At 46.5% G+C, this 20,156-nt stretch overlaps 1 protein-coding gene across 5 annotated transcripts; it reads right to left on the reverse strand.

Annotated features, from left to right (window-relative positions):
* Positions 1 to 966: 966 nt before the first annotated feature.
* On the reverse strand, positions 967 to 19,520 carry SDR42E1 (short chain dehydrogenase/reductase family 42E, member 1). 5 transcript variants are annotated; one of them, XM_061138199.1, is made up of 3 exons: positions 19,451 to 19,520; positions 3,994 to 4,086; positions 967 to 3,157 (listed from the first exon to the last, which is right to left on the reverse strand). In XM_061138199.1, the coding sequence occupies exons 2-3, from the start codon at positions 4,059 to 4,061 to the stop codon at positions 2,044 to 2,046; spliced, it is 1,182 nt and encodes a 393-aa protein (XP_060994182.1). In that variant the 5' UTR covers positions 4,062 to 4,086; positions 19,451 to 19,520; the 3' UTR covers positions 967 to 2,043. The 5 variants fall into 5 exon arrangements, with proteins under 5 accessions (XP_060994182.1, XP_060994212.1, XP_060994190.1 ...); XM_061138229.1 differs by lacking the exon at positions 19,451 to 19,520 and adding an exon at positions 19,311 to 19,329; XM_061138207.1 differs by lacking the exon at positions 19,451 to 19,520 and adding an exon at positions 18,237 to 19,130.
* Positions 19,521 to 20,156: the final 636 nt, after the last annotated feature.

Raw genomic sequence — 20,156 nt, forward strand, 5'->3', positions numbered from 1 at the left:
AAACGAGGAAAATCCACTGTGCTCGGGGTAGTTGGTTCTATAATGGTAGACCTATCTACCATTCTTTTGAAGGACTTCATTAAAAATGTTTTGAAAGTCTGCGAGGCCTCTCAGTGACAACAAATAAAAATGTTTTACTGCACTTACCTGGTCTCTCAGTCATCTTCCTGTATGGACACATCTTGTCACTGCTGGGCTGTACCTCTGTAAAGGGCATAGATATCTGTCCTTTAGCACCTGGAGTGTTAGATATGCTGCAAGTACTCAGACAATCTGAAAACTGAAAGTGTTAGTCACTTAGTCATGTCCAACTCTTTGTGACCCCGTGGACTGCAGCCTGCCAGGCTCCTCTCTCCATGGAATTCTCCAGGCAAGAATACTGAAGTGGGTTGCCATTCCCTTCTCCAGGGGATCTTCCTGACCCAGGGATTGAACCTCTGTCTCTTGTGTCTCCTGTATTGGCAGGCAGATTCTTTACCATTGTGCCACCTGGGAAGCCAACAGGTGGGTTAATAGAAAGGGTAAATACATTCCTATTTTCCAAAGGAGGCAACTGAGGCCCTACAGAGGCTACAGTTACTTGGTTAAGACCACACAAGATATTCATGGTTGCAGATCCTCTGGTATCAAGTTGAACACTTTTTTCAAAATGTCCAGGCAGGATGCACCAGGGCCTCTTCATCCAGCACCCTCCTCCTATAAATACTCTCAGACCAAATCTAACATGACTTTCCATAGCCATCTGTCCTTACAGCATAGGAATGCTGTCCTTTCTGTAGTTGGAATCACAACATGGGTGAAGACGCTGTCTTCTTTACACTTCAGTTCCCGTGTGACAGTACAACTTGAATGTCTGCCACAGCGGTGCCCGTGGGCACTTGGACAATGCCACTATTGTTCAGAACATTCTTCATTGGAAGAGGCCTTCAGAGAACAGAAATTCTCCCCAGTAAGAAAACCAGTCTATTAGTTGAGAGTTATGCTTTATTTTTTAATTGCAAATGGTATCATTAGCTTGAATATTCTCATCAATCATCAGATTTTTAGCTGTTCCCAGATTTCAATCTCTCCTTGGAGACCACAACTTTATCAACACTGAATATATTTAGGAACACTTGTTATAGACTCTGAAGGCACATCACAAAGGTATTCCAGAAAAGTCACTAGCAATAGCACCCTCTAAACAGAATACCTGGAGGAAGAAAACCCTCATAAGGAATGTATAATAATCAATATTAATAAAAATAATGGCTTGTAAGTGTGGTGAGTGGCACTTTATATATCTGGTCTAATCTAACTCTCCAAAAAATCCTGTGAGGTAAGATAAAGGTCTATTCATTTCAACATCAAACATTACCATGTGGTCACACAGGTATAACACCTTCATGGCATGAAGGGCAAAAACTCATTCCTAGAACGTATGCTGTGACTAGCAACCACCTCCCCTGCAAAAGCGACCATCTTCTCAGAGGCTTGGGCTGTCGGGACATAGTTCAACTTGGTGTTTTTCACACAAGTACAAGCCTGTTAGCATTTTGCCATTCCCATATCAGTGTGTGTTTCAACCTCTGTGAAGTCAATGCAGAACATATGGAATGAAAATAAGTACATTTTTGGCTTCTGAGAAATTCAAGTAAGACTTTTCCCATCTGAGGGAGTTTAGGTCTGTGGGCTTCAGAATGATGTCTACTGTCCATGTCTGAAGGAGGAGGACCCAAGGAACTGAATCTCAAACTTATCCTGGTTTCTATTTTCTCCCTTCAGGATTTGTGCAGGGAGGTAGGAAAGGAAGACTTAATCCAGGAATCAATTTCTTTTTTTGGCTGTGCCACATAGCACATGGGATCTTAATTCTCCAACCAGAGAGCGAACCCACACCTCCTGCACTGAAAACTCAGTCTTAACCACTGGACAGCCAGGGTGAAGTCCCCCAAGAATTTATTCCTAAGTAGCAACTTGAAGATCCAAATGTTTACATCAGGTATCTATTATCTACTTTTAAAACTTATGTTTCCTGAAAACCACCTCAGTGCCGCTCCTCCTTCACACCGACAGGATCACGGAAGGCAGCAGCCATGCGAGAACCACTGTAACCAGAAGCAAGATCACCAGCCCATCCCTAACAAGACACTTGGAGTCACGACGCCCAGGAAGTCTGCCGTGACCGTGGGCTTTAAACCACTCGACTGCCTCCTGGAGGTCAAATGGCTGAGCCTCATACCCCAGCTCCTTCTTGGCTTTCTCCAGGCTAAAGTAATGTGTGACGCCGGTTTTGTAAACTTCGGTGCGGGTGAGGAAGGGCTGGAAGTTGTAGAGTCGCCCCAAGATGAAGTGGGTCATCTCTGTCAGGAAAGCGAAGCAATAGATGAAGGTCAGGGGCAGGCGGACGGACGGGAACTTGTAGCCCAGGCCCTCAACCAGAGGCCGGAAGAACTCAAAGTTGTTCACGGGCCTGCCGTCTGAGATGAAGTAGGGCTGCCCGGCGGCAATGTGGCCCTTGTTGGCTTTCAGGGCCTCTGAGGCCAGGATGTGAGCCTGCACCAAGTTGTCTACATGGACAAATTCCACCAGACTCTTGGGGTCTCCATACACAAACCTGAACAGGCCCTTCTCTATGTAGCTCACTATCCTGGGGAGGTGCCTCTGTTCTCCAGGCCCGTAGATGCCAGCCGGCCTCAGGGCACAGGTGCTCAAGACCCCACCCCCCCTCTCCAGGGCTGTACCGTTGGCTGACAGCACCTTCTTCTCAGCGATGGATTTGGTCCGAGAGTAGTGATCAGGATGGAGGTGAAGGGGCAGGTAAGGCAGAGATTCGTCTCCATTTCTGATGACCTGCCCTCCAAAGATGACGTTGAAAGTGCTCGTGTACACTAACCTTGGCACCCCTCTCTTCCTGCACGCCTGGAGGATGTTGTCTGTGCCCCCCACGTTGACTTCTTCAATCAGGCTTCGATTCAGTTGCTCGCGCCCCGACATACCGTAAGATGCGATATGGAACACACAAGCCACGTCGACACCCTGGAAGGCGTTCTCTATGTCAGAGAGATGGCGGATGTCTCCCAGTATAAACTGGATGCCTTCTGGAATGGTCTGAGCAGGGCGGCTGATGTCAAACAGAATCACATGGACTCCCTGTTGGTTCAGAGCACAGCCAAGACTGCAAGACGAGAGTAAAAGTTAGATCAAATTACTATTAAGCTATGCCTTGGAAAAGTATATAATTTTCCCAGTCTCTTTGGCTTATCCTGTGAGTTCCTCACTTTACACGTTCATTGGTACAAGTCTTGCTTATGCAAATATTCAAAAACGAGCATCTTCACATTTATTTAAACTACAAAGAGAAAGGCTTAAAAAAAAAAAAAAAAAGAGAGAGGCTTTATCTTCAAAGATGGTGGTGTCCACATATTACATTCCCCCAGCCCCCTGTTCCAGGCATGCATGCATGCTAGGCCACTTCAGTCATGCCTGACTCTGTGACCCCATGGAATGTAGCCCACCAGGCTCCTCTGTCCATGGGATTCTCCAGGCAAGAATATTGGAGTGGGTTGCATGTCCTCCTCCAGGGAATCTTCCTGACCCAGTGATCAAACCTGCATCTCCTGCAGCTCCCTGTATTGAAGGCGGATTCTTTACCACTGAGCCACCAGAAACCCCCTCCTCCCCCTGTTCTAGCACCCACCATCTATTCTTCAGAATATTTATGAATGGTAATGTAACTGTGAAAGAATAGCTATTATTTTAAATTGTTTTTTTTGTGATATGACTATCTCCCCACCCCAATTCAGTGGCTTTATAAAGGATTTTTCTTCAAGTGGAATGTATCTATAGTTCTCAATTTCCTAATCTGAGCAGTGGGCAGCATGATTCATTCCTGGTCTACACTGTACCCAACAAGTAAAAGTCTACACTGCATTAATGTGGGTTGAAAGCTATACTTTTCCCAGCAACTACCAGTAAAATACTTCCATGGACATATTTTACAGATGCACTGACCGGAATCCAAAATAGCCACCTCCTCCTGTAATGAGGACCGTTTCCTTCGGAGATTTGTGGAAATCCATATGTGGCAGTCAAAGATAACTAGACCTATGAAGAAAGGAAGATGCACCACTGTTACTGACCCAACTGCCGATGCAATGGTCCCCTACTTGGGGTTAATAGACACAAAAAGGGCAGTGTGCTCCAGCAGAAAGAAAAGCCAAGACCTGGGTTCCCGTCATGGCTTTGTGACATCAGCTGACTCCTGCCCACCCCCCTCCTGTCACTTCTTGGGCTGCACAACATTTCTTCCCGTGTGTCAGCAGGAACAGTAGTAATCTGCTCTGACTGCCTGGCAAGGTCAGTGTGAAGGTTAAATAAGATAATGTAGCTGGAAGTGTTTTGAAAAACAACAAAGCACTCTCCAAATAGAAAGAATTATTCTTAATCCGTGGAAAACACTAGAGGCTTTTTGAAAAGAAGTTGTTCGAATTTGGTAGGGAGGGTCATTTTCTGCACCACCCCCCCACCCACCAGAAAAATCAAGGACAGAACTCTGAAGCAAATTTCCAACATCTTTTGTTTAAGACAGCACACTGCAGCATAGTTTAATACTGGCTTTTATGTAAAAAAAAAAAAAAAAAAGAAGAAAAAAAAAGTAAAAAAAGCGGGGAAGGACAAAAAGGTCCTTTATGTAGCAAACCATATTCACCCACCCAGGAAATCTTCTAAGTACTGTGTGTACTCAATGCCTTGCTTCTCCCTCCCTCCACATCTATGCTAAAATTATATTTATTATTTTTTCAAGGCTCCAAGACACTTTTCTTTCAAAAACAAGACAAAACAAGCAAAAAGTGGCCCACTCAACTCTTTCCACTTAAGAAGAAATGGAACAGGAGGCTCGCAGGTCCTCAAATGCATTTAAACACACACACACACTTTTGCTCATTCAGTCAAGTAAGTGGAGACAACTTAAAAGTGTGGATAGTTAGGGAGACTGCAAGCAACCAAGGGTGCTACCATTTGGACAGGTTCATCCCTCTGAGTTGTTGCTGCATTAAAAATCGGAGCTAAAAATAAGCTCACAGGATTCTGGAGACTGAATGGGAACGTGTATAAAAATTGTCTGATGTAGTATAGGTACTCCACCAATGTCACTTCTTGAATTTCCTTTTCTTTGACTTCCAGAGTCTAGGGATTCAATTTTTCTCTTACATTCCCACATACCATGATTAGGTCTCTCAGAAGTACAGGGTTACACAAAGCTTGTCAGATTCTTCTGGATAACTCTACTAAGAAGCTTTGATCGCCAGTAAAGCTAACCAGATCATTCGTGTGGAAATCAGTTGGTGTGACAGCTGAAGACAAGATTCAGCCAGTGACTGTCTCCATGGTTTTGAGGGTGAGAAAATTAGGAAAACTGAGCAAAATGATGTGAAGGATAGCTGGAGTTCCAAAGTCTGACTAAACAGTTGCCATTGTTGTGCTTACAAGAAAATCCATCAAGAATGAATGCCCCTACCATCCTTTTAATATGTGACCTTATGTTTCTATTATTTTCTGAGTGCAGGACACTCCCATTCGGATTTGGAATAGCCAGCCATAAAACTTGCTGTAGTCCATTCTATCGCTCAGCATGATCACATGACTTTGTTGTCACTGATGCTGCTTCCCGACACAGAAGGGTGTCTGTCACTGACACTTCAACCCAGACTTCTTACTGTCACCACCGTGACCTGGTGGCAACCTCCTTCTCTGACTTCCTCTCACTCTTCTGTTGGGACTCTACGCTCCGCCCCCCTGAACTTTTCCCTTTTCTTGATGATGCCAAGCTCATCTGTGCCCTGAGGCCTACACACACTCCTTGCTTCACCTCTGTGTGAACCGCCGACGAGCCAGATCCCTGCCAGGTTGCGTCTTTCTCAATATCTAGGTCTGCTCAGGTGCTCGACGCAGGGGGTAGTTTCTGAAGAGCTCTCCCTTATCTGAACGCTGCTTTGTTTTCTTCGTGGCACATTTCATGACCTAAATGTATTTGTTTCCTTTCTGATGACTGATCTCCTTCCAGCAGAACGTGGGTGCCATGAGAACTGAAACCTTCACCCTATCTCACTGGCATGTCCCCACCAGAACCTCGGATGCAGTGGATGGCCATCAAGTATTTGCAGAATTCATGGATGATTTGGAACATGGTGAAATACATCCAATTTAGTAAAATGATAATGGGCACAAATTATGCAGGGCCTGGTTGTGTCCAAGAGTCGTCATTGTGTATGCCAATCAGTGCTGCCATTTTCATTTAACTTAGCTCCTAAAAAGAAAAGTTCTGGCATGAAAATGACATAAAGCAAAATGTGACAGAATTCCTGCATTCTGAAGCGTATGCTAGAGGAGACAGGCTTCTGCAAATTAAAGTAGAAGGCAAAACGGAGAAACCAAGATTCCTTCGGGGGAGCCTGCACTCTATTCTGCAGACAAGAGAGTCTCTGCAGGTGTCCAGGACAGCGGGCTCATTTCAGTCCTTGTCAAAGATTAAGCTTTACCTGGAAGAGGGAGAGATTGGAGGTTTGCAGGAGTCTAGGTGAGGGGTAATGAAGGGGCAGGGCCAGTGTGCTCAGCTGAGATCACGATGAGGCAGGGGCAGCAGGTGATGTCTAAGGACGGTGACACCATTAAGCAAAACAGCACTTACAGGTTTTAGAACTGTTCTGTTTGGTTACATGGTTTTCATTAAGAGGATGCCGGGGGTGGTGGGGGGAAGGTTAAGATATTTTTCTATCTTCACACGAATTTGCTGATAAGGAAATCAGAAAATGGACAAGGCTTCAAAGAGTCCAGCTAAGAATTTTCCAACAGAAAATTCTTTGCAGGGACTTCCCTGGTGGTTCAGTGGTTCAGACTCCGTGCTCCCACTGCAGGTGACCCGGGTTCTACCCCTGGTCAGGGAACTAGATCCCACACGCTGCAACTAAGAGTTTGCATGCTGCAACTAAAGATCCTGCAGTGAAAGTAAATGAATAAATAAGTATTTTTTAGGAAAGGAAAAAAAAAAAAAGAAATTCTTCCAAATCTCTCATTGGCCTTTTTTTAAAAAAGTTTTTATTTTATATTGGAGTATAGCCAGTTAACAACACTGTGATAGTTTCATGCTCACAGCAAAGTCAGTCAGCCATCTATAGACATGTACACGTTCTCCTCCAAACTCCCCTCCCATCCAGGCGGCCACATAACATTGAGCAGAGTTCTCTGTGCTATATGGTAGGTCCTTGTTGGTTATGCATTTCAAATACAGCAGTGTGTATCAATGTCCTTTGTTTTTAAAATTGCACATTCCCGTCCAGTCATAAGACCACAGGCCAGTCCTGGTTCATGTGCTCATTAATCACACCAGGAATGAACAAATTCAAATTATTAACGCTTCTGAGTACCTGTCAGGCCTATTCATGCTGCTCCTCATTACCATCCAACTAATTCCAGAATTATCTGGGGCAAGAACCTATGTGACTGAACTGGAGGGTCAGAGGAGTGGTAAGAAGTAAGGAAAGATTAATAATTTAGCAAGACAAACGGCAAGGAAAGAAGCCTACCCACCTGGCTGGTGAAACCTTCATAGATGACCAGCCATTAGTGCTACCACCCAGAAGCCACCTCCTCCTTTTCCAGCTGTCTGTATCAGCGAGCACAGAAAAATTGCAGCAAACACATTTCACAGGAAACCAGAAGAAATTCCCATGAACACTAAGCCAGAAGGGAGAAAAGAGGGTCTGCGTGGTTTTCCTTCAAACGGCTGCCTGATTTTTTATTTTTCACGGTGGCTGCTTTACTAATTTCCGTCTGATTCCTTCCAGGGCTGGGCACTCAGACCACTGTTTATAATCTCAATTGCTTTAAGGCTCTTCCAAAATGTGGCTTTGTTCAGTAATTGCTTCCCTCTGGGTTGGGGGGGAAGGGTCACATTTAATCTGAGGAATCATTTTATCAGATACAGGTTATGGTTAAGTACACGATCCAAAAAAAAAAAAAAAAAAAGGAATCGTAATTATAAACAAGAAAAAATGAAATTTAAAGTCCGCCTGACCCCTTGATAATACTAAGATAGAACGAGGGTAATAAAGTTGACATCTCACAGGGAAGTCATGAGAAGAAACTCATAAAAATGACTAGGAGTACTTCAGATTTACAAAGACCTAATTAAATGTGAAGGATCAGTAATAAGAACCTCAGCTTATGCACACAGTTCCTTCATCCCCAGGGTTCAAGAAGACGATGCTACTGACCCTCTGGTATTAAAATGCAACATACGAATCTAGGCACTACTGTGTACAGTGAGCAGAACTGAAGATGGCTTTCATAAAGATAAAAATTTACTGTATTTACTTTAAAGGAAGATAAAAATATATCCAGGTAGCTTAATCCTATGAAGGCATGTTTTAAATTACTGCCCAGGTACTGAATGGAGGGAAAAGTTAACTGTGTTCGTACTGAGATCAGGAAAGTGTATTGAAGCTAGAGGGTTTAGAAATGGTGCTGCTCAAATTCCACACATGATCTGAAAGTTAACTGCGTTTAATACAAAGCTGTCAGAGCCATAAGGATGAACAAGTAGTTAGAAACAATAAGGAGAGTCACCCTGATACAGGTAAAAAGGATGTGAGGTGTAAAACCTAAAAGGCCAAACACATCTGCGAAGAAAATTAACGGCACAGCATTAAGTGGAAAGTTGACACAATCATAACAAACAGGGGTATTTGCAGTTTTGAGTTTTACTGGCAGTGGCAGGGAAGTTAATTCTATCACCTGATCTTCTTGTCCAGCTACCCGGTCAAACTCCGTTTACCTAGATATTTGTGTTAGGTAGTTAGAACAGGAAATAGGAGTCCAGAATGGCCGTGGCTAAAAGACAAGGAAGGGAAAAGCCCGCGAAAATAGAACAAAGGAAGGTCAAAGGAAGGCCCGAGGGCCAGAGTGAGACCTCAGGTAGAACAAAGAGCACTCCAGGCTAGCCCCATTTACATAGGGGAGGCCCGGGGGAGGAAAAACATATAGGAGGAGGAGCCAAAGCGCGCGCTCTCTGTTTTTTGTGCCAGCGCGCTCCCCAACTCTCTTCTCTTCGCGTCTTTGGGTCAGCATGCCCTCATGCCTCGGGGATGAATTTTTCTGCGATTTTCTAAATAAAATAGAGCTGTAACACTGATTTGTCTAAGAGCTATAACACGGTCTGCCCTAGACCCTACAGCTGTGACGCGCCGAGGGCTTTAACGTCCATCACTCCAAACCTTTGTTGTGACGAGACGGAACCGAGCAGCATACACTCGCCTGACATCTATGGTGCCGTGACTTGGGTTTAACCTGGCTGAAACAACCTAGGCGCAAGCACAGCAGGAGCCCAACTCAGCGAAAGCAAGGGAAGTGACAAGAGGCTCATCGTGCTAGAACCCAGGACACCGAAAATCGAACTCTGTAGAAAGCTCACCCAGCTCAGTCTCAGATTCCAGAAGACCTCCGGTTAAGGTAGGAGGTCCTCACTCCTATGGCTGGAGGGACATATGCCTAAAGAAATCTTAATTCCTTTACAATCTCTTGTTTCTTGTTTCCTCGAACCCCCCTGTGAAAAGACAGGCAGCAGTGGGCTCAATTGAGGGACTCTGGAGAGGCTACTCTTTGGTATGTCCTAAAGGCACTATCTGCTGAGCCCCAGTAGCTGTTAGCCAAGCCGGTGGGGGTTCCTCTGTCCTTAAGCTTCTCTGTGCCAAGGATCAGGCCAATGAAAACTGAGCACAGGTCAGGTATTTAGCAGATTTTCTGGCAGGCTATGAAGGGGATCCCTTGGCACGTTTTTCCCACTATTTTTCCCTCCTGTCCTTCAGCTCTCTCCCGGGACTCAAGCCCAGCCAAAACCCATGAAGCTCCGGCTCTGATGTCTTATTGCAAAAATTCAGTGAGAGACAAAGCGATAGGTGAGAGGTGGATTTGTTAAGATTCAGAGAGAAGCGCCACACTCTACAGGGTAGGGGCCATGGAATGCGGCCTGGCTAGGTTTTGAAAGCGGGGTGAATTCATATGCTAACGAGTGGGAGGATCATCCCAACCATTGGGGAACCACCCGCTCCTTTGTCTTTTGACAGTGCTTTAGATCTGCCCTGCCACCTCTGGGTGGGTCATTTGGCTTACAGATTGGGGATTAAGGTTTACTTGAATTTGACTTGTCACCTTGGACCCAATTGATTTTAATTGGTTCACGTTATGCCCTTGTGCTATGTCATTCTTTCAAAGGTTGTGCTCTGCCCCCTTCCTTCCTGTTTCATGCTCTTTTCCTCAGCCCCAATGCTGGGCCCACAATGTCGCCTCTACAATCTTATGGAGGGACAACCAGAAAATAGGTGGCCCTTGGGAGGGAAATACTGTATAATATCCAACCCCTCTAGATATTCAGCCCTTCATCTTCCATGTTTCCTACAACATGTGCAACAGCAGCATCTCCCAGTGAACCCGCTAGGGCAGGCGACGGGCACACAACACCTGCTAGAAGTCCATCAGCTGGCATCCATTCAAAGGCAACTGGGCTTCCAGGGATAATATTTGCCACTTTGGGAGTTAGCCCCACAGTCGTTTGGGCCCAAACCCTTACCACCCTTCTTCTAAAGTTACAAACATACCCCCGGATCAAATTTCCACTCCACTTTTATGGAACATTTGGTCTGTTGCTCTAAACAAATTTGTTCTTAAGCCAATTACTAACTCCTACAATCAGGACCCTGCCCCCTTGTAGGCAACATTGCTCCACCCAGCCTACTATTAAAATACCGTAATGCCCCTAACAGGGCCAGATAACCCACTCCTTTGTCACTACTTCTGTTATTACCTAAAGTGGGTCTATGACAACAAAATGTTTACCACTGGAGACACCCTAACCTGCTCTTATGGAGGACTAGGGAAAGAAATCAGTGATTTACAATCCCTTCAAGCAGTAAGAAGATAAGGCTTATGACTATTACACTGTTTCCCAATCTCAGGGCACAGGCTTGGATTGCTTTACATCATATCTACTCCCATCCACAGTGGACGAACCAGCAATGAGTTAAAATTACAACCCCTTAATCCTACGAGATCACACAGAGTCGGACACGACTGAAGTGACTTAGCAGCAATCTTACCCAGCACTGGTCATGCTGGAGACCTTGGGGATGCCCAGCTCCAGTCTGGGGGTCCCAGGAGGTCAACCTGCCTTGACCTGCCTAGGGATCTGGTCCTCGAAAGGTTGTCACGCCTCAACCTGCTCGGGGGTCTGCCAGTCCAGGGGTCCCAGGAGGTCGTCACGCCTCGACCTGCCCAGAGACCCAATTCTAGGGAGGCCATCATGCCTCGACCTGCCCAGGGACCCAATTCTTGGGAGGCCATCATGCCTCGACCTGCCCAGGGATTCAATCTCTAGGAGGCTGTTATGCCTCAGCCTGCCTGGGGATCTGCACCCTGACCCGGGGACACCTGGCTATCAGGTTGCAACAGTTCTGGGTAGGATAAGCTTCAGAAAGACTCACACCTAAGGAAGTCCACCCATGGAAATAGAAGGAAACCTATTACTTGTGGGACTGTGTCCAGTCTCAGCAATAACTCAGGAGCCCAATGAGAACCCCATTGCCTTTCTGGAAAGGCTAAAAGAGGCCCTCCAAAAGTTTACCAATTTGGACCTAGACTCTTACAAGGGACAGGTGATTTTAAAGGACAAATTCCTGTCCCAATGTACATCAGATATCAGAAATTAACTTACAATAGCTACCGCAGCAGGACCCTGCTTCCTCTTTAGAGGAGATGGTCCAGACAGCCACCAATACCTTTTGTAACAGAGAACTGGAGAAAGAGGCCAAGGCCCAGGAGAGGGAGAGAAGGAAAGAGACAAGGCATGCCCAGATGCTGGCCACCCTCCAGGGAAGCCCTATGGCACACCCGAGTCCTTGAAGGACAAGGCACGAGGCAAATGCCTAATCTGTAGACAGGCAGGACATTGGGCCAAAGAGTGTCCAAACCATGACAAGTGTCCTAAAATGGCTTGCTACAAATGCCATCAACTGGGATATTGGGCCCATGGGACCCAAGAGCCTCAAGGTCAAGCGCCAAGCCTTCCCTCATGATGGTTCAACAGGACTGAAGTGGCCCGCTCCAGCCAGCCCGCCTGTCACAGATAACCATCACGGGGCTGGAGCCAAGAGTGCAACTGATGTGGCAGGTAGGTCCGAGAATTTCTTGGTTGACACAGGGGCTACCTACTCTGTCTTGATCTCCTACTCGGGAGCCTTCTCCTCCCAAACCTGTACCATTTTGGGTGCTACAGGAAAAACAACTACTAAAAGATTCACCCAAGCACCTCTTTGTTGCTGGGACGCACAAATATTTTCCCACCAGTTTCTGGTGGTCCCTGAGTGTCCTACTCCCTTAATGGGAAGAGACATAGTCACTAAACTGGGGACCACCCTTGTGATGGGAAGCTTTTCAGCCCCTAGAGCCCTACAGCCCCTGGTTACTACTGAAGAACCCTTTACACCTTCTTCAATAGGGAGGGACCAAAAACTATGGGAAGACAAAATTAACCCCCAGGTGTGGGACCAGGGGATTCATGGATGAGCCCACCAAGCTGAACCAGTCATCGTTGTCCTCCGAGATCCCACTCGGTTTCCTAACTGGAAGCAATATCCCCTCAAAAGAGAGGCTTGGGAGGGACTACAGCCTTTAATAAATAAATTCCTTTTTTGTGGGCTATTGGTCCCCACGAGTTTGCCGTGTAACACCCCAGTCCTCTCAGTAAAGAAAAAGGATGGAACCTGGCAAATGGTTCAAGATCTCTGGATCATAAATGAAGCTGTAGTCCCCCTCCATCCCACAGTACCCAATCCCTATGTAATCTTGGGAGAAATCCCACCCAGTGCCAAGTGGTTTACAGTCTTGGATCTCAAAGATGCTTTTTTTTTTTTTTTTTTTTTTGCATACCACTGGCTAAAGAATCCCAATATCTTTTTGCCTTTGAGGGGGAAGCCCCAGGAGAAAAACACCAACAGATGACTTGGACAGTATTACCTCAGGGGTTCAGAGATAGCTCCCAGCTATTTGGACAGGCCCTTAGCCGGGATCTCCTAGATCTGGACCTGGGACCTAACAGGAAAATATTACAATATGTAGATGACCTACTAATCTGCTCTCCAGATGAGAAAATTGTCCAAAAACATGCAATTCAGGTTCTAAACTTTTTGACAGAAATGGGATATAAAGTCTCCCATGCTAAGGCACAGATGGTCAAGACAAAGGTCACTTACCTGGGAGTTCAGATTACACACGGGTCCAGGAGGCTGTCCTCTGATCAGGTACAAGGAATCCTCCAGATGCCCTCCCCCACGACTTGAAAACAATTGCGAGCTTTCCTGGGGCTAACTGGTATTGTAGAATCTGGATACCCAACTATGGTCTAATTGCCCAGCCCTTACATGAAAGCTTAAAGGGATGGGATGATTCAATCCCACTGATGTGGGGAACTCCTCAAAAGAAGGCAGAGGCTACACTAAAACAGGCCTTAACTCAGGCATCTGCCTTGAGGTTGCCAGACCCAGAAAAAGCATTCCAACTTTATGTCGATGAAAGAAAGGGAATAGCCTTGGGAGTGTTAACTCAAAGGTTGGAATCTGAGCCCCAGCCTGTAGCTTACTTATCCAAGAGGCTCGATCCAACCACCCGAGGCTGGCCACCCCCGCCTTCGAAATCTTGCAGCTATTGCAATCATCTTAGAAGATGCTTTAAAACTCTCCTTTGGGGGCAAACTAACTATTTTTACCAGCCACCAAGTAAAACAACCCCTAAATGGTAAAGGTCATTTATGGATGTCTGATCAAAGAATCCTCAGATATCAAGTAATGCTGATGGAAAATTCAGGCCTCACTATATCCCCTTGTGAGGTTCTTAACCCAGCCACCCTCCTACCTATCCCCGAGGGCTCTCTCCCCTTTCACTCTTGCCTAGAAACCTTGGACCACTGGACAAAACCCCAAGAGGGATTGTTGGAAGATCCTCTGACCAATCCTGAGGAAATCTGGTACACTGATGGAAGCAGCTTTGTTTTAGATGGAAAAAGAAGAGCTGGATATGCAGTAGTCTCCAATTTTGAGATCATAGAGGCTAAGCCTCTGCCACCAAGTACTTCAGCCCAATTAGCTGAGCTCATAGCCCTGACTCGAGCTTTAGAGCTGGGAAAAGGAAAAAAAATAGCTATTGACACCGACTCCAAGTATGCCTTTCTGGTGCTACATGCACATGCTGCTATTTGGAAAGAAAGGGGCCACTTGACCACCAGAGGGTCCCCAATCAAATATGGTGATCAAATTCTTAGACTCTCGGAGGCAGTCCATCTGCCCACTGAGGTTTCAGTCTCGCACTGTAAAGGACATCAAAAAGGGAGCACAGAAGTGGCAAGAGGGAACCAAGCAGCTGATCAGACAGCTAAGAGAGCAGCATTACAGAACAATGGCCTAGTAGGGGTTGCCACCTTAGTTTCACAGACTAATTTGCCAGAAACTCCTTAATATACTGAAGGTGAGACTCTTAAAGCTAAGACTGAGGGCTTTCAAGAAGATCATATGGGGTGGTTGCAAAAGGAGGGACTCCTTTTTCTGCCTGGAAACCTCCGATGGAAGTTGGTTAACTCTTTACATGCCACCACTCATTTAGGAGAAAAGGCCCTCCAAAGATTACTAGAAAGGTCCTTCAGAGGAACAGGCCTCCAAACAACTATAAGGCAAGTGGTCTTCTCTTGTCCCACTTGCCAGTTAAACAACCCCTAAGGAGCTTGAAGACCCCAGCTGGCCCAGCCTGTCCAATGACGTGGGGCCTATCCAGGAGAGGACTGGCAGATGGACTTCACCCAGATGCCAGCTTCTCAAGGGTATAAATACCTATTAGTCATGATAGATACATTCACAGGATGGACTGAAGGCTTTCCCACCTGGACTGAGAAGGTGGTAAAAAAAATTGCTCCATGAAATCATTCCAAGATTTGGTCTGCCCAGGTTATTACAAAGTGACATTGGGACATCATTTACTTCTAAGGTCACCCAATGGGTCGCTCAAGCATTGGGCATTACTTATTATCTCTATTGTGCCTGGAGGCCTCAGTCTTCAGAAAAAGTAGAAAGAGCCAATCAATTCCTAAAATCAGCGATAAAAAAGATAACCCAGGAAAGCTCCCTGGGATGGAAGGAGGCTTTACCAATAGCTCTCCTCCACACCCCTACTGCCCCTAAGGAACAGATTGGTCTTACATGGAAGACCTTTTGTTTATGTCAATGACCTCTTCCTAGATCCAGAGGTATAGGCCCTTCAGTCTTATACCATGGCCATTGGGCAATTTCAACATGATATATGCTTGTGGGGTATGAACCAGGACCCAAAAGATTCTAAGGAGTCACCACTATATGCTCCAGGGACTCAAGTCCTAATTAAAGTCTGGAAAGATGGGTCCCCAAAGGCTCAACTCTAGCCCACATGGAAGGGCCCCTACCCTGTAATACTTTTTACCCCCACAGCAGTTAAGGTACCAGGACATGACTCCTGGATTCACTACTTACGAGTCAAGCCGTGGAAGAAAACAGAAGAAAACAGTCAATATACCTGTGAGCCCCTGGGAGATCTCAGATGCCTATTCAGAACTACAAATGGATGCCATTCTAATGAATACCCCCAAAATCTGGTTTCTGTGGATAAGATTTCTCAGGATAGCTCTAAAGAGCCAACACAGCTTGGCAGGGATTGTACTCCAAAACAGACAGGAGATAGATCTTCTGATCCCTGAACAGGGAGGGACTTGAGCCATCCTGGCAATGTGAATTTGGAATTGGCTAATGCCGCTACTAGTCCTTGTTATGCCATATTGATGCTGCTTATGATTGCTCCATGTATTATCAATTGTCTAACCTGTTTTGTCTCTGCCCAGGTCAACAAGCTACAACATGCAGTGCCAGTTCAACAAAGATATAAAACTACAGCTGACCATGGAAAATATCACTCACCCTTAGATGGACACTGCTATAAGGACTCTGAGGCTTGAGACTAGCAAGAGGGGGAGGCCCAATACTCCTCACCATCCCAGTTCAGCAGGAAGTAGCCAGAAAGTCCTCGATGCCCCTATTCCCAAAGAATTGGGCCTCCCATCTCTTGAGGGGGGAATGTTAGCTAGTTAGAATAGGAAACAGGAGTCCAGAATGGCGGTGGCTAAATGATAAGGAAGGGAAAAGCCCACGAAAATAGAACAAAAGAAGGTCAAAGGAAGGCCCAAGGACCAGAGTGAGGACCTCAGGTAGAACAAACAGCACTCCTGGGCTAGCCCAATTTACATAGGGCAGCCCCAGGGGGAGGAAAAAACATAAAAGGAGGAGCCAAAGCGCGTTCGCTCTCCCCCACATGCTGTCACGCTCCCCCACTCTCTTTTCTTCGCATCTTTGGGTCAGCATGCCCTCACGCCTCGAGGATGGATTTTCCTGCAATTTTCTAAATAAAATAGAGCTGTAACACTGATTTGTCTAAGAGCTATAACATGGTCTATCCAAGACCCGACAGCTGTGACGCGCTGAGGGCTTTAATGTCCATCACTCCAAATCTTTGTTGTGACGAGACAGAACTGAGGAGCATACACTTGCCTGACATTTGTTGCACAAAAGATCCTTGCAGTCTTGCAGTTATTCCTGATGCTTATGATAGAAGTTAATCATATAGTTTTATAATCGGTATTTTCCACCTGCTTCCCAAACTAGCATATTAACTCCATGCAAACCTAAGCCATTTCTCTAAGAAAGTCAGCAGGAACGAGGAGTATTTGACAGATCCTAGACCCGGTAAATCCAAACACAGTATGTACTCTGCAACCTTTCACATGCCCCTTGCTGTTGTACCTGCAAGCACTACACTTGTACTTCCTCCCTTCTAGGTCAGCATGCCTGCCACTTAAAACATATCAAAGTACTGTCACCTGTCATTCATTAATCACCTACTGTGTGCTGAGCACCTTGCTAGACCTTTTCCACAAATCATTTCCCTTGATGCTACTAACAACCCTCTGAGGTAAGTACTAATTGGTAAACCCCATTTACTACGGCCAGGTCAGTAGTTGGGACAGCAGGTGGCTGTACCTACTAGAACCCAGATGCATCTGACTCTACAGGCTACACCTCACCCACATCAAGCACTCAGGGCTGTGCAGAGTCCTGACCTGAAGCAGCCAAGTCTATGGTGACCTGAGTCCCGTGGGGTCTTTCACAGCTAACACATTCTGCAATGTGAAAGGGGCCCTTCCATTTTCCAGAAGGGCAGGCAGGAGGTGCCCCATCCCCTCCCAAGAGGCAGAGGTAGTGGGGAGGCAGGGTTAAGCTTTTTAAGTTATAAATCAGAAAATCTGAGTCCTAGACTTGGTTCTCCCATCAATTCCCTGTGTGACCTTGGGAAAGCCACTGAAAGTCTCAGATCCTGCTTCCTCCTTGCTAAAATGAAAATAACAATATGGTGGCATTTACTATTTATTATGGGCGAGGGGCTTAAGGTTTACCACTGAAGCCTCAGAACAATCTTCTGAGGTAATTATTATCCTCAGCTTTTCAGATATGAGAAAAAGACTCAGAGGTCAAGAACCTTGCCTACCCGTTTATATATATATCCAAAGTAAAGGAAATCACTATCTCAAAAAGGTATCTGCGCCCCCATATTCACTGCAGCATTATTCAAAATTGCTGAATCATGGAAACAACCTAAGTGCCCATTAAAGGATGAATGGATAAGGAAAATGTGATGTATACACACACAGACACACACACATGGAATATTATTCAGCCACTCAAAAAGGGAAAGAAATCCTACCATTAGTAACAGTACCAATTGACCTTGAGGGCATTATGCTAAGTGAAATAAGTCATAGACAAATACTGGGGTGATCCCGATTACACAGAGATTCTAAAAGAGCTGATCTCATAGAAAGAAAGAGTAGGACAGTGGTTGCCAGGGGGTGGGGGATGGGGGAAATGAGGAGATCCTGGTCAAAGGGTATAAGCTTCTAGTTACAAGACATAATTGAGTTCTGGGGATCAAATACACAGCATGGGGGCCATATGTAATATTACCGTATTACAGGCTTGAAAGCTGCTAGGAGAGTAGATCTCCACCCCCTTCCCCGCCCTCCACCCTTTGGGACCCCGCAGCTCCCAAGGACGAACCACCCAGGGTGAACCAGGGCCCACCTTGCTGACCCAGACGCCAACTCCATGCAGATCTGATCTCAAGACCTCCGCCTGGACGCTGCCATCTTCCTGCGCGCCAGGTGAGAGTAGATCTTTCGAGTGTTCACCACACACAAAGAAAACTATTGTAATTCTGTGAGGTGATGGAGATGTTAACTGACCTCACTGCGCTTATCATTTCACAATGTATATGCGCATCAGGTCATCAAGTAGTGCACCCTAAAATCACACAACGCCACACGTTATTTCTACCCTAGTCAAGCTGAGAGGAAAAAAATCTAAAACAAAGCAAAAAACTGGCCCACAAATTATGCAGGTGACAGAGGCTGAGTTGGAGCAAGGACCTGAAGACAGGTCAGAGTAGGAGGACCCAGCTAGGTGGGGAACAACGCAGTGTCATTCACTTACCACCTTCATAATTTCTGTCACACCTGGTATCTCTGATACCTTGTTGCTGCTTACTCATTAAATGGTGTGTGGCTCTTTGCGACCCTGTGGACTGTAGCCGGCCAGGCTCCTCTGTCCATGGGATTTTCCAGACAAGATTACTGGTGCGGGTTGCCATTTTCTACTGTGGGGGCTCTTCCTGACCCAGGGATCGAACTCGTGTCTTCTGCATAGCAGGCAGATTCTTTACCACTGAGCCACCAGAGAAGCCCTATCTCTGATACTAGTACTTACTTACTGTGTTTTATTTAAAACTCCTTATCTTTTAGCTATAAATACCTTCATTTTAAATGGGAACCTTATACAGCCACTTAAATGGAAAACCAGAATCATCTGTGATCAAGCGAAAGTAATCTTTCCTCCACAAAGTGCGATTATAATAAAAAAAAATGTGAATGAAGTCTAGCTTGACACAGACACTTGTTGAAAGTTCTGAGCTTGGGGTCTGCCAGCTTTTTCAAAAAGAAGACGAAAACCAGAAGCTAGCCGGTGCAACGATCCTAGAAAGCGACGGTGAGGCCCGCTGCTTGGAACCCGAGGGGTAAGTTGGGGTTGGGGTGGGGGATACTCAGGTCGGCCATCACTCACGACCGCGCCCCGTACCAGCGGCCACCGGGCTCGTCCCACCTGGGCGGCCACGACGCGCAGGTAGCAGCCGGCGAGGTCAGCCTCCGCGGGACTCTGACGCGCTTGCGAGCCCAGGCGCCCCCGCCAGCCGCGCCCGGGTCCCGGCAGAGGGGCGACCCTCCCTAACCAGGCCCACTCACAGAGGTAGAAGACGATAGCGACGCCGGGATTCCTGGAGGTGGGGCGACTCAGGCCCCTCCCTCTTGCCACCGGCATCCCCAATCGGCGCCTGAGCCGTGGGACCACTCCTGGAGCCACTTCCGGCCTCTCTAGGATGCTCGGAGGTCTCGGCATCTCTATGGTGTACAGGTTTCTCCCACCATATACCTGTGCGGTGGGGTGGAGTTCACGTTATGCATCTCCCCGACGTGACCAAACCGTGTGTTCCAGCTTCGCGGGAGCCCTTTCAGAGCACATCGGCTATAACCACCTCCAATTTAGACTTCCGTTTTCGTCTTTGTGTACCTCCAACGTTGAGCAGGACTTCCCTGTAGCGCAAATGGTAAAGAATCTGTCTGCAATGCAGGAGATCAGGATTCGATCCCTGGGTTGGGAAGTTCCTATGGAGCAGGGAATGGCAATCCACTCCAGTACTCTTGCCTGGAGAATTCCATGGACAGAGAAGCCTGGCGGGCTACAGTCCGTGAGATTGCAAAGAGTCGGACACGACTGAGCGACTAACGCACACACAGTGTTGACCATAGGCAGTGCTTGATAAATAGGAGGAGCTCATTTCAGTTATTGCGTGGATGGATGAATGGGTGTATGGATATGTGGATGGATAGATGGACGGGTGGACGGGTAGATGGGTGGGTGATGGATGGATGAGGCTCTCTAGGCTCCTGA

This window comes from Dama dama, chromosome 4 (assembly GCF_033118175.1).
Source record: "Dama dama isolate Ldn47 chromosome 4, ASM3311817v1, whole genome shotgun sequence".
Taxonomy (NCBI): Eukaryota; Metazoa; Chordata; class Mammalia; order Artiodactyla; family Cervidae; genus Dama; species Dama dama.